The following is a 14663-nucleotide window of genomic DNA, read 5'->3' on the forward strand; positions in this document are numbered from 1 at the left end:
TGAACTCTTCAGTCCAGAACATGAGCCTGCATTGTTCCTGAAACTGGGATCAGAGTTCTGCTCTCTGCTCCAACAGAACCACCTTCATGAGCTCCTGGTTTCTTCTGGATCCTCCAACATTCAGACGCTCTCTGACTGAGTTCATGTCTGCACAGAAACCTTCAGGATTCTCTTCTTCCACACGTCTTTCACTCTGAAACTCTCTTCTGAATGTGGATCATCTCAGTCAGACGTTCAGCAGCATCAGAGCCGTGCATGTGCTCCTCCTCATGAGTCCTGAAGCTGCACCGTCAGCTTCAGAGCTTCAGAGCTGCTTCCTTCTCAGACTTTCCACTTTCTTTGGCTCTCTGGCTCTGATGCTGCTGCTGCTGCAGAAAAACCAGCAGCTGCAGAAAAACTCTGCAGAGACTCACAGAGAGAGGATGGAGGCAGCAGATGAAGCTGCTGCAGACTGACAGCTGATGGAACTGAAGCACTTTCTACATTCTAGTTCCAAATGTTCTACAGAATCCATCAGAGGTTGAAAGTCTTCCTCAGTACTCGAGTACTTTAGTTCAGCAGCTCCTCTTTTCCTCTAAGGTGAAGCTTCATGTGGACGACTTCTTCTTCTCTCCTCTTTTCTGGAGCTTGGGCTCCATGCAGTCTGATCAGCTCTGATTTGGGCTTCAGTTGATGTTTGTGATCAGGAACTCTGGATTCTTCTTAGAAGGAGATGTTCTGCCTCTTAAGCAGAGAGCAGAACGTTGATCTGATCTGTTGGAAGCCACTCCATCCTGAAGCTGCACTGCTGAGTTCCTGTCCACCAGGGGGCAGTGTTACGGCTTTGCCTGCCTTATTATTCTGCTCATCTGTCAGGTTGGGACTTCCAACACAGAAACATTTGACCTTTTCACTTTATAAAAAAGTTAGTTAAACACTTTGGTGACTTTCAGATTTATAAAAAACGTTTTTTATCTTTTATTTCTATAATTATTGGTCTAAACTTTTCTCCCTGAAGGCTGAACTGCAGCTTTCCTCAGGTCTTTCATATTTTTCATTTTTCTCTCCTTTTCTTGGCTTCCAGCTCACCAGGCATGACCTAGACGGCGCCCTCATGTGGACGGATGAACACATGACAGAGGGGAAGGACAGAGCTGCACAGCAGGGACGAGCAGAGACCTTTGGGTCACGTGGAGGAACAATAAAAACAGTAGAAACTCCAAGAAAACCAGTAGAACCAGACTGGAAAAGCTCAAAAAGTTCATAAAACTTCTTGAAAAATGCAAAACTATATGAACTCTGAACACTAATGACAAATAAATGGTAATTAAAAACCTTTATGGATCAGAACCAACAGAAATAACAGGTTGATGCTGGTCAGACGTGCACACACAGGACCCTAGGGGGGTTTGAACACCTGCCCTTTCTGCCTCCTATTCAAAAGTGTCCTCTTTGTTTTGAATGAACATGAATACATTTCTGTTCAGCTGCGTCCACACTGACCGCCTCTCTTTCACCGCGTGGATAATTCTCTGCTCGCCGTCTGTCCACAAATGTGTTCCTGAGCTGGACGCCGCCTGTGGGCGGAGCTTCCAGCTAATGTTTTCAGCCTGATGGCCACATGGAGCGGTGTCTGTGTTTCTGTCATTTCCACTGCATGAAGACACGGATGATGCTGAGAGGTCAGGTTTCTGGATGATGAAGAGTTCTCCAGAATCATGGGGAATCACGTCTCCATGTCTGGATCCTTCAGATTCTCTCCGTTCAGTGATCTTCTCTCCTGATGAGTCTGGAAGACGGACGCTTCCGCCGTCTTTCCGTCTCTCTGACCGACTTTGAAGGCTTGCTGTCCCATGTTAACCCCAGAGGAAAACTACAAACCAGAATCAAATCAGGGACCTTTTTCTGATGGTCTCCATGGAAACCATCAGAAACCCCGCTGCCCCCAAAGGGACACAGCAGGTGAAGAAAATGAATGGAAGTTCAGGAGAACCACGGATCCATTCACTAGATTGATGTGTTTTCTACCCACTGTCATTCAAACCGTCACGCTGCTGCCAGACCTTCACGCCGCCCACCGCTCAAATGGCGCCGCAGGACCTCAGATGGCGTCTGCACCATTGGCATAACATTGAAAGTGGCCACGCCCACCAATCAAATGGCGCTGCAGGACCTCAGATGGCGTCTGTACCATTGACTTAACATTGAAAGAGGCCAAGCCCACCACGTGAATCCCATTGGGAGTGAAGCAGCTTTCCAGATGAATCCAATAGTCCAAATGACAATTGGATGACTTTCAGCTCCAGGGATCAGAAAGGAGTCGTTGTCTCCAGGTGACTTCATCTCTGGTCGTCTGTTTTCAAGGAGCAAAAAGTCTTTTCCCACTTTGAGCCCCGCCCCTCTGGAATCCTGATCCTGACAACTACCCCTGGCTCCACCTGCAGCTGGACCTGGATGTTCTCACAGACCATGTGGCCTCATGGATCAGAAGGTTGAGGGTTCAAGTCCCTTCGTGGTTGGAGGCAGAACTTGATTCCTAACAGTTGGTGAAGCTTTTGAGTCTCCCACAGTGAGACACCTGCTGGCTGTTCTTTGTAACTGCATCTGCAGCTTCTAGAAACGTCTTTGTTTCTGTTTTCATCTTTTCAAACAGTTTGTTTTCTTCACATGAAGCCTAAAGAAATGTCCTCAGAATGATGGAAACAGTTTTTCTGCAGCTTGAAGCTGTTCTGGAAGATTTTCTTCTTTAGTGTCTTCTTTGATCTGCGCTGAGTCAGCACTTTTAGTTCTTTTCCTTTAAACTTTAGATCCATCCTTTAGAATCAAGAATTTATTGATATATACAATGAATAAATGCTCTCATGGGGGGACCCTAAGGCGACATGCCTTGAACACCTCCCCAGGGAGGCATTAAGGAGGTGAAGGAATTTATATTTTTGGTAATTTCATTAGGGTTGTCAGTCTTAAATTTTATTACATTCAAGATAAGTCATTTGCTGAAGTGTGTGCTTTTACATCCTTTGAACCTTGAAGAAGCTTCCTTAAGTTGCATATGTGAGAGGTTTCAGGAATGCAGCTCCAACCTCCAACCCCCTTCAGGAGAAAACAGTCTTTGATCTTTTAAGACCATCTGGAAGCTTAACTGCAGATCTGACATGGACCAGAATTAAATTATCTCCAGGATTCAATTCTAATCATGGGAAACCCTAAAGGTGCCAACTTGCATGAGAAGGACAAACAGTTGGGACTGACTGCCTGTGGAGAAGGATCCGGGCGACTGTGCTGGACCCCCATGGGGACACAGTTAGTGGTCGGACCGATGTCTGTCTTTGAAACTAACCCCCATGGACGTTTGAAGCAGGAAGCGGACCCATTGCTGTGATGGACTGAAGGAAGTAGGCGGGCTCCTCTGTCAGCCAATCTCTAGCGACCAGAAGCGGAGATTCAGCCGCCATCTTGCTCCCGGGGGAGGATGTTCTGACCACACGTTTAAAAGTCTGAACTCAAGGAACTTTTCTGTGTCTCCAGACAAGCTGCATGTGATTTCGGAATGTAACCTCTTGCGTATTGCAGACCTTGATTTTGGACACCCAGATCGATCTGTTTTTATTTTGTTTTACTCTGTTTTTAGAAATATTGTTAGGGAATAAATTTGTTAAACTTAATCCGGTGGAATCCCGTGGTTTTCTTCTTCTCAACTTTTTTGAACATGCAACAAGGAAAATAATCTCAAAGCGACAGATTATTTCCTACAGAGGGATCCAGACTAGATGCCAGAGCTGCCTTAACTGGCTCCTCTGAATGTGGAGGAGCAGCGGGTTTACCCGAACTCTCTCTGGGTGACCAAGCTCCTCCCCCACTCTACTGAGAGAAGTAGCACTGTGTGTGTGTGTTGTGCTGTGTAACCAAGGTGGAGGTTCTTTGGAGCCACAACAGTCAGCACTACTAAAGGAGTCGAGCTAAAAGAACTGAATCTGTTATCAGAGCTGAACTTCCATCACTGGAAGGTTGGAGACCTAAAGGTGGAGCAGATCTTGATTCTGGGTCAGTTCAGACTTTATCATTGCTGTTTAGCAGGATTGTTTTCAGCTTGAGACCCAATAAAAACAAACTAAACACCAAACTAGAGTTCCATGTGAGGGAAATTCTAGCTGTGATTTGATTTCTGTCTTTGTGGAGTTTTCCTACCATAAAGCTGAGTGTCTGGATCAGCTCCTCCATCATCCTGGACTGGAGATGGTCTTCTGTTGAAGGCTGTCCTGAAGCTTTTTCCATCATCATCATCATCATCATCATCATCATCATCATCATCATCATCATCATCATCATCATCATCATCACCATCTCCTGCTCTGATCAATTTATCAACTTCTCTGGAGAAACGGTTTAGTTCTGCATGATGTTCCAACTGCAAAAACACAGTTTTACAAAAACTAACCAAATGAACAACAAAAAAGTCTATTTTCCTCACATTTACAGAGAAAAGAAAAACATCAAGATTTGGAACAGCGACTATACAAAAGAATTAACAGAAACTATTGATTTTTCTGTCTAAACAGGTTTTTTTGGTTTATATTTTTGCTCTGGTTTGATTAAGAAATGAATTTAATTAAACCACAAATGTCAAGGTCCAGGACCAGTGGTCCGGTGTTCTACATGTTTTCCAACAAACCTTTGATTGAAGCTCCTAATTGACTAAACACACCTGATGCTGGTGATCAGCAGCAGCTTAGGGAGGATTTCTAAAAACCAGCAGAATGCCAGAAGTCCAACACCTACAAACACAAAGCCATTCTTGCTGTGACCCAGATTTGAACCGAGGTTCCTGCAGCCACAACGCAGAGTACAGACCTCTAATGGATCACAGTCCTGAACCTGGACTGTACAAAGATCTGGGGCCTCATTTATAAAACTTTGCGTAGGATTTGCGTCAGAAGTGGCGTACGGATGAAACACAGGATGTGCGTACGCACAGAAATATTCGGATTTATAAAACCGTGCGCACGCACATCCTACGCATCTTTCCCTTAATAAATCACAACCAATTCTAAATGCAACGCAGCTTTTGCGGCTTCATGACACGCCCATAGTTGCCTATAAATAGTCCGTGAAACGCCCACAAATTAATATTCATTGATTGCGAAACCATGGCAAACACCGATAGGAAATCAAAAAAACGTAACTTCACTCAATGTGAAGTAGAAGTTATCGTTGGCGAGGTGGAAAAGAGGAGAAAAGTGTTGTTTGGAGGGCACAGTGTGGCCATTACTAATGCCAAAAAGGCACGTGAGTGGCAAACGGTGGCAGACGCCGTAAATGCTGTAGCCTCACAACCTCGGACCGTGGCCGAAATAAAAAAGAAAAGGTCGGACATCAAAGTCGAGGCAAAAAAAACATCAAGCGCTCCATCGCCAGAGTGTCTCTGCTGCCGGGGGGGGGGCACCGGAGCGCCAGATGCACTGGGTGACACGCGTCGTTCCTCCGAGTGCTCCTCTGTAACGCCGGGCCCAAAAGCCCGCAGAGGTCCAACAGGACGGCTCCAGGAAGTCGGAACCGGCTCATAAGCCACTCGTCCTCGTTTGCCAGCAAGTCTTCTTGCTGTCTAAAGATGCGTTCACTCCAAATTCTTCCATTTGCCACATCTTCTAAGAGCGTAAGATCAGCCATTGTGCGTCATTACGCATTGTGATGGGGCATTTTATTTCCATCCATTTAATTACATCTGACAAGCTACAGATGTCGGTAATAATCCACGTGGAAATGGGAAATTGTTCAGCGCAAATGTAATTTCTTGTTGCTTTCTGAATGGTTGAGACATACGCCATACATTGTTTTATCAAGAATAAAACAAACTAAAGGCACATGCATGAATACTGCTGATCGATCAAACGGGTGTTTGTGTAGCTGTTAATTGTAAGACTTGCTTTGTGAAGTCTTCATGTTAGTTATGAAAGGCAGTATTGTCATTTTCACTTTCACGTGTTTCTTCCATCTGCCGACGGTGTCGCCGTTTCTCATTTCATCCGTTTTTGTGCGTACGCCTGAGTCAGAGCTTGCGTGAAGGACCGCACATTTTCCCGTCAAGTTTGCTTTTTATAAATATCAATTATTGCGTAGAGAGTGGCGTACGCCTTCTTTTGTGCGTACGCAACCTTTATTTATTTATTTATTTAACTTGTCCTGTCCAACAGCTGGGCAGACAGATCAGAGCTGAGGGCCTCTTGTGTTGGACATATTTTACTTTAACAATAGGGGTTATTAATCTTCAGACAAATCAGAGGTATGTCTGAATAAACCCCTTTTGTAATTGAGGCCAAACTTTATTCATTTCAATCATGTTTGAAAATCTTTGGTGTTGGACCGGACGGAAAAGGAAAGAGGGGAAGAAGAGAGAGGGACGTTAGAGAGAGGGGGGGTAGGGGGTGATAATAGGAGGGGAAGGGGGATAAGACCATGAAGCAGCATAAAGCAACAAGTTTACTGGTTGTTAATCATTATGGTAAGGTTCAAATGTAGTACAAAAAGGGCGGGGCCTGTCCACACACACTCAAATGTTATAAACACACCTGCTAGCTGCAAAAATGTCCACCTGTCGACATGTACACAAAACAGATAATGTTCACACACGCATACTTATGTCTTCAAACCAACTAGTGTGAAATATTTAACTCGTTCAATCATGCAAACTATTAGTGCAAAGGTGAGCTAACACTTGTGCTCAGGTGAGTGTTTATGTTCTACTAAAATGGATGGTGGAACGTGAGAAGGAGGGAGAGTGCCCAGCCATCCCCACCCCAAGACACCCACCGCAGCAGCAGCGGCAGCCGGAATCCCCCCAACGCCACACGGGAACCGACAGGGAACAACCGCCGCCCGGGCGACCAAGCCCGCCACCCAGGCCAGGGCCAGCAGGACCGCCGCAAGGCCCCCAGAGCCAGAGAGCAGGGAGGCACGGAGGGGAAAAGAGCGCCGCCCCAGCCCAACCAGGAGAGCAGCCCCCCCGCCGCGCTGGGGGAGCCCAACGCAGGGCCCCACCGGAGAAGGACGCCCACAGCCCCAGACGAGAGCCCCACCACCACCCAGGAGTTCCGGGCATCCCCCCGCCCCAACCCCAGGTACAGGCCAGGACCCCCCAAGGGAGACCCGCTCCGCACTCCAGGCAGCCATCCGCCCGGCCCACGGTTGGTCCAGGGAGGAGCAAGGCAGGGGCCTGCCGCCCCCGCCCAGGAGGGGGGAACCCCGGGGAAAAAAGAGGGCCCACAAGGGGTGTTGTAAATATGGCCCGACCAGGCTCGGCCACAGTTGGAAATTTGGCGGGGCCCAGCGCTCGGGAGCAAAGACAATAACCCAACCCCCCAGGGACACGAACACCCCCGGCTCAGATGTAATGTGAACCCCCCCACCGCGCAGAGAGAGCACCGCCGGGCCCAGGAAGCCGGCACCCCGGGGAAACGGCCGCCGTTGCAAAGGGGTCCGTACCCCTCACCAGGGAAGAAGTAGGGGACAGATGGTCCTAGGTCCCACCTTCCTTGCAAAATGTGTGTGCGTGTATGTGTGTTTGAGCGGGTGTGTGTGTGCATGTGTGTGTGTTTATGTTGGGATGTATATATTGAGAGGGGATGGTTGTGTGTACAGTTAAAATTGGCGGGTAGAGCACTAAGGGGACATCTCCTGATTACTCACAGTGACGTCCCCTCACCCTCCCCACCAAGGGGCCCTAAATGTCTAAGGTGCGGTTAAAATTGGCGGGTAGGGTGCTAGGAGGACATCTGCTGCTTGCTGGCAGTGATGTCCAAGCACCCCCCCTACCAAGGGCCCTACATGTCTAAGGTGCAAATAAAACCGAACGAGGGGGGGCCCACTCCATACGGCAACCATAGGAGGGGGGCCACCGCCAAGTAACCCCCCCCCCCAAGGCTCATCGCAGGCTAAGCCCCCCTCACCCTAATATGAGGTTATATGAGGAAGGGGGTAAGTTGGGGACAGCTGGTAGACTTCCCCGGTGGTCAAACAAATGTCCCCCCCCCCCCCCCCCAGCAAAGGGGCCAGGCCATCCCCGGCCCAGGGGCCCCACCCCCGGAGGCGCCGACACCCCAGGCCCAGCACCACCCACCCCACACAGAGAGAGAGGAGCCAGAAAGGGTCGCCCCAATCCCCCCCCCGGAGCAAGCCCAGGCCCCCACCCCCAAACGCCGGCCCCAGAAGAGCTCTGGTCAGGCCTCAACGGGACCGAGGCAGCCAACCGGCCGTGGAAACCGCCGATGGCCTCAGTGGAGATCCCGACCCGTCAACCCCCCCTGCCCCGTACCAATAGTGCCCCCCCCCCCCCTCCCCCAGAATGCCCCCCCCACAGGACAGGGCCGACAAGACCCCCCACCCCACCCCACCCCAGACCCCGCAGCCGAAGCGGATGACACCCAGAGCGACCGGGGGCCCCAAGAGGGTTGTCCCGTCCCGCCCCAGAGCCAGGGAAGGGCCGATCCCAGCCTTAGGTGCAGATGGGCAGCCCATCCAGCGCCGCCGCCCCCCCCCCCCCCCCCCCCCCCGAGCAGGGCCCCCCGCCAACCCCCCCCAGAACAGGCAAAGGGACCACCCCCCCAAGCCAAGCCAGACCACCACCCCACCCCCCCACCACGCACCCCCACACCCAAGCCCAGAGGACCACGCAACGCCCCAGCCCGCCCCACCCAGGCACCGGACCCGACCCCCCGACCAACAGAGCCCCCACCACCCCCCGCCGGGCACCGGAGGCCCCGACCCCCACCCCGAACCATGGCAGAAGGGCAAGGAGCAGCGACGACCAGGCCCCCCACCCCTTAAGTCATGGAGTTAGCTATGGGAGACCAGAGAGACTGAATTCTTTCAAAGTTACTTGAACTTTGGGCTGACATTTTTTCCAAGCTGATATGATCAAGCAGCAGATTTCTGTGTTGACTTATATTTATATTTTTCTTGTTTTTCCAATTCATTAAAATATTTTTTTTTAGCAATACAAAGAGTTATGAAAATGATAGAGCCTAATCCTCCTTCTACATCGATGGCACTCATGTCACCAAGCACACAAAGTGACGGTGAAGCAGTGATTGAAACCTTAAGCCAGACTGATAAATCGGCACGCAACCTTTATAAATGAGGCCCCTGGTCTCTGTGACCCTGATGTGGGAACACAGTAGAACTTCAGGAACAGCAGAACTGCTACGTTTGTTCTCTTCATCCACAAACAGAAAAAAAGATCTTCACAGCAGGAACCACTGTGGACTTCACTAACATGCTTTGGTCCAATCAGATCAGAGATGTTTTCTCTGTTTACTCAGCATTAGCCTAAAAGTAACGTGTGCAGAAACTGGATGTTTCCTTTATCGTCACCTTCTGACCACACAGAGAAAACCATAGAGATCAACCAACATGAAAGAGACAAACAAGACATGAAGCTTCAACAAGGATACTCTACCACAGCAGCTGGATTCCAGTGAGTCTGAAAGGACAACAAAGAAAGAAATGAATCCTGGATGTCAGATAATTGACTATGTTTCCTGTCAGGAAGTTCCTCTCTCCCTCTGACTGCTAAATGCCAAGTTCTCTGGTAAAAAACATTATCTAAATCCAACCATGAAGGGACTTGAACCCTCAATCTTCTGATCCGGACTCAGACGCCTTGTCCATTAGGCCACATGGTCTGGAAGAAGCCCCAGTTCCAGCTGACAGAAGTCTGGTTCTGATCCATCAGATCTCACTAGCAACAGAACCAAACCTTCACGTGTTGCAGCAACAGTTTCCATGTTTGGGAGGATCTTCTGAAGAACAGCTCAGTTCCAGATCACATCAGGATGTTTGATGTTTTCTTCATTCCAGGAAATCATCTGTGTGTCCTTTGATCTGTGCTGAGTCAGCACTTTGACTTCTTTTCAACTTTAGATCCATCATTTACAATCAAGGATGTATAGATAAATATTATTTATTGACAGAAAATAAAGAGTAAATGTATTTATCATCCAGCAGTGATTGTGGTGTCTGTAAGTCTTTTATTTTGAAATTCTGATCATCATGGTGGGATTTCTAGATCTGCATGAACTCATCCTGAATCCAAAAGACACTGGAGCATCAAAGAATCCAACCCATCTCTGCCAACATGAGGCTCTTACTTTGAAAAGTCTCAGACTTCCTGCAGGGAAACAGGCTTTCTGCTGCTGCACTGACAGATGTGCACGAGCTTGAAAGAGCTTCCTGACTGAGGAGCTGCAGACTTTCTCCTGCAGAGCAGCAGCTGACTTCCGCATCGTCATGGGAACACAGTCTGCTGCTGCTTCTGGAAACGTCTTCAAGGCTGTGGTGGGACTTGTTGGTCTGGAGGACAGATTCTCTGAGCAAATGCTGCTTCAGCTTCAAGCTTCAGCTCTTTTCTTCTGGCAGAGCTTAGAAGAAATGGAAACCTCCTTTGTTCTGACTGTTTGCTCCAAATCCCAGATTCAGGAATTCCTCCAAGAAGTTCAGCTCAGAGATCATCAGCAGAGAAAAGCCTAAAGTTCTGATGGAAATGACAACAGAACATGATCAATATTATTGATCCACATGGAATCCAGAAGAAACTCTGAGGTGAAGACATGAAGACACAAGCTTCAGAGACATGAGGAGAAGTCAGAGTGGATTCATTCTGGACTTTCTTCTCACATCTTCTCTTCAGAACATCTTTGTCTTTAATCCTTCAAATCTTCTGAAATCTGATCATCCATGGATTGTTTTTGTGGGATCAGATCCAGAGTTGCTGAAAGTTCTGCTGCCCTCTGCTGGTCAAAGTGTCCAATCAGCAGAGAGGAGATTCTCTGGGATTCATTGGAGTCCAGATTCTCCTGGATGTGAACAGTCTCTGCTTCTGGAACAGAAGAGTCCTTCTCAGAGCAGCATTGAGGATCTGTTCTGTCCGGCTGAGAGCGCTCCCTGCTGGTAGGAGACAGAACCACATCAGCTGCTTTTCTTTGGCCGTTCAGAAACAGTCTGGAGACTCTAAAAAACCTCCACTTCCTGAAACAAACGGATGCAGAGCATCATGTTTGATCCTCTTCCTTCAGAAACGGCTCCATTGTTCCATCGCTCAGCAGTTTGACTAAAGCAGCTGAGAGTCTTGATGCAAACAGACCTCAGCAGCTCATCCAGAACGCCATGACAGAAGCACATGCAGCAGCACGTGCACGCTCCCAGAGAACAGCAGCTGATCCAAGTCCTGACTTTGAGGTGAGACCTTTCTATTCTGCTTGGACCACACTTCAACATGAACTTCATTTCCCATCATTCCATCTGTCAGGAGAGAACAGCTGCAATCAGCTTCCTTCAGGAATGACTGCAGGTAGAAGGATCTTTCATTCTTCAGCACCACCAGGACCCACATCCAGCCCATCAACAGCCAGAACATCAGTGACATCAGCGTCTGATCTTCATCACGTCATCATCATCATCAAAGGACCACCTCTACGTTTTTACAATCTGATGGATTTCAGTCTTTCTGCAGCTTCTCATCAACTGGATTGTCAAATATTTTCATTGCCGTAACACTCAGAAAAAAGCTAAAAGGGTTCAAATAAAACCAGCAAGAATTAATATGTTGTAGAAACTACATGTTATATTTAACTAGTTATTAAGGAGGGGAAAAAATCCTTAAGTGTTTATATTGTGTCAACCTAAAAGAAAAAAAAAAAAGAAAAAAGAAAAAGCCAAGCCAAGTCAAAAAAGCCAAAAAAAAGTCCAGTTTTTTTTTACACAAGTATTTGAAGATGATAAAAATATTTCATTTGTTCATTCATTTTTTCACTTTTCTTTCATTATGTTATATCTCAGTTGAATACCTCATAAATGGGTTAATCTAATTTAACTAAAGTCTATCCCTGTATTTTTTTTCACCGAATGCATTTCTAAAATATTATTTGTCTTTTTTTTACTACAGTTTAATGTTTATTTATACTCGTAATTATTCTCTTTAAAAAGTTATTAAAGTTTTTTGCTGTTAAATTTCTTCTTTCAATTTTGTTTCTTTGTTCTCTTAATAAATTTTTTTATCAATTACTTTAGTTCAGGAATACAATAAACAAATGTGATTAAGGTTAATTCAACCTCTGATAAATTTTGTAGTCAAACCTGAACATTGGATTGAGAACGACCCCGTGTGATGACGTCACAATGGCCCTCATAAAATTTCCCCAAAAATGATTTTTTTCCTATTATGATTTTATTATCTACTGAATTAAAACGGTTTTAAAAATCTTGGAAGCATTTTGAACCATTTTGTTGTTGAAAGAAGCACTTCATTCGTTTTTTTCCAATCAAATGTCTCCACGTGACCCGGAAGTAAACAGCACGAGGCGCTGGCAGCGTTAGCTTGTTAGCAGGCTAGCAGCGTTAGCTTGTGTTGAGAGGACGGTGGTGTTTTGTTGGGACGTTTGTGAGGTTTTTGGACAGAAAGGACGATACGTGGTTCGTGTGGGAACTCTCAGCATTTTCCAAAGTGTCGTAAATGAGTGAAGAAGTGTTGAACGGAAAGACAACGTGGATTGCTGTGATTGTGAGACTAGCAGATGATCGATCGGAGCTGCAGTGAAGAGGACGGCGGTGTTTGTGGGAGTTGGAGCTGAAGATCGGAGCAGGAACCATGTCTTCAGAACCTCAGGAAGGTTCTGTCAGAGAACAACTTTCTGCTGCTGAAGGAACCATCGTCCAGAACGAGGAGGAGCTCTGTTGTCAGCGCAGACTGCTGGATGTCATCTGGAACCCGCAGCTTCAGCTCCACATAGTTGGTACGTTCACTGCTGCAGACAAATAGATTAGATCCGATACGTTTTTGTTTTCCTCGTCTGAGCTGCTGTCTGAATCAAACTGTGTGGCTGGATTATAGCTCCAATGGTTCTGCCGTCATAGCTTCACCGCTAAATTAGCTTGGAGTTGTTGTTAGTTGATAAACAAAGCGTAAACAAAGGAAAGGTGGGAAATCAGTGGGCAGTTATTCCCGCCAGGGGGGTATTCCAGGAAGCATGTTTAAACTAGCCTGACTTTGAGCCTGAACTCTGGCTGAAATCCACCTGAACTCGCTTACTCTGCGTATGTCGGTTCCAAAAGACCGGATATGAGTTGGCGTAATTACGCTCGACTTGGTAACCCTGGGTTAACGCACGGTACATAAAGACATTCTCAATAGATCGCCGATTTCTGGAGTCACCATGGAAACGCGTGGAGGAAAAAAAAGAAAGCGCGACACTTGAGACGGAAGTGAGACGGAGTCTGAGATTTTAATGACGGCGGATAAAGATTATAAGTCCATCAAAAAAGTAACACGGCTGAAAAATAATTTAAATAATTGAGTTACATTTATTCAAACTCAATAATTGTTTATACAACTCAAATTTACGTATTTATCTAACTAAATGTCACATTACTCCATTAATCTTTTTTCCATCTTAATTATTTATATTTCTTGAACTTTCATATGTCTAAATTTGAGACGGCAGATATGCTCATTTTTATAACAATAAAAAGGGCGGGAGAAAAATGCACGGAGTGCAAAAACTTATTAAAGAATTTTCCGTCGCTATCATATTATACTTATGCGGTAGGGGTGCTATATAAACTCATCATCCTCTCCTTTACTCTCACTCATGGTGCAGAGACGTAAGCACAGTAGGACAAAATAGTTCGGCAAAACACGGTGAAACACAGTAAAACAGCTATACAACTAAACACATTTTGTAAAAAACTCACACTTAAACCCAAATCCGTCCAGACAGGCAAAGGGAATGATATCCCAGAATCCCTTGCGGTGCCGATCTAACAGCGGCATCAAAGTTAAACCTACTTAATTGAATTAATTTGAACGAAAGGAAAATAACTGTCTGAAAACTACATGTTATTTTTAAGGTGACCTAACAAAAAAATGATTCATCTTAACTGAAGCAAATAATTAAGTTAGATCAAAGTAAAAAAGTTTCTTTCCAACATCCATATGTGGTCTTATCACCCTCTCACGGTGGAAAAAGTATTATCTGAGCTTTTTCATCCACTAAATCATCTTCAAATGGACACGCCATGCCAAACTAAGCTTCAACTAAACCTGCTCCGGACCAGGTTATGTTCAGAGCATGAGTTGCCATGGTAACTTGACCTACCCTGAAACATACCTCCATTTCTGGAACCGAAAACTGAGGTTATCAACTTCCTTAGCCTCAAACTTACCGTGGGAGCTTGCATAACCTGCTTTCTGGAATACCCCCCAGGCAGCTCTGATGTTCGTGCTGTTTTTATCTCAGTTTTGGAAGGACCAACATTCATGTTTTAAAGAGCCAACAGAAACGAAAGTCTTTGATTTTAAACAATTGGTTGGATAAAGGAATTTTGGCTATTTTCATTTCATGGAAAAACATGGTAATTATCTTGATCACAACACTTTCTGTGCAAAATATAATTTGGTCTGCCCATTGAAAGAATATGATAATTAAATCCATTCCAATTCCCACTAGAAATCTAGCCCAGCATATAATGATGCAACAACATTATTCAGAAATGAGACCACTCTTGTTTGGGAGACAAAAAAATAACAGCCATTTTTCCGAGAGATTTTAAAATGTTTATATTACCCTTCTCCATTAAAAAGAAAATATACTTTGCAGAATTACAGCACCACAGAAACTACAAATATATGAACATTA

The 14663-nt window shown here is 46.1% G+C and overlaps 2 protein-coding genes and 1 non-coding gene across 7 annotated transcripts in view; 2 read left to right on the forward strand and 1 right to left on the reverse strand.

Annotated features, from left to right (window-relative positions):
- Positions 1–14663, forward strand: part of LOC144986719 (NLR family CARD domain-containing protein 3-like) — a 674722-nt gene that overhangs the window by 96961 nt on the left and 563098 nt on the right. The window lies entirely within an intron of this gene.
- LOC144987033 (uncharacterized) overlaps positions 1–14663 on the forward strand; it is a 95671-nt gene that overhangs the window by 54278 nt on the left and 26730 nt on the right. Inside the window, exon 1 of one of the 2 annotated variants that reach the window (XM_078935887.1) lies at positions 12324–12761. The exons of the other annotated variant lie outside the window; for it this stretch is intronic. Coding sequence (XP_078792013.1) covers positions 12617–12761 — 145 coding nt within the window. The 5' untranslated portion in view covers positions 12324–12616. Of the gene's footprint in view, positions 1–12323; positions 12762–14663 lie in introns of those variants that run through there. 2 annotated transcript variants of the gene reach the window in all.
- On the reverse strand, positions 9584–9656 carry trnar-ccg (transfer RNA arginine (anticodon CCG)). The gene has a single exon. It is a non-coding gene; the product is annotated as a tRNA-Arg (tRNA).

This window comes from Oryzias latipes, chromosome 2 (assembly GCF_053564925.1).
Source record: "Oryzias latipes strain Hd-rR chromosome 2, Olatipes_Hd-rR_3.1".
In the NCBI taxonomy this organism is placed as follows: domain Eukaryota; kingdom Metazoa; phylum Chordata; class Actinopteri; order Beloniformes; family Adrianichthyidae; genus Oryzias; species Oryzias latipes.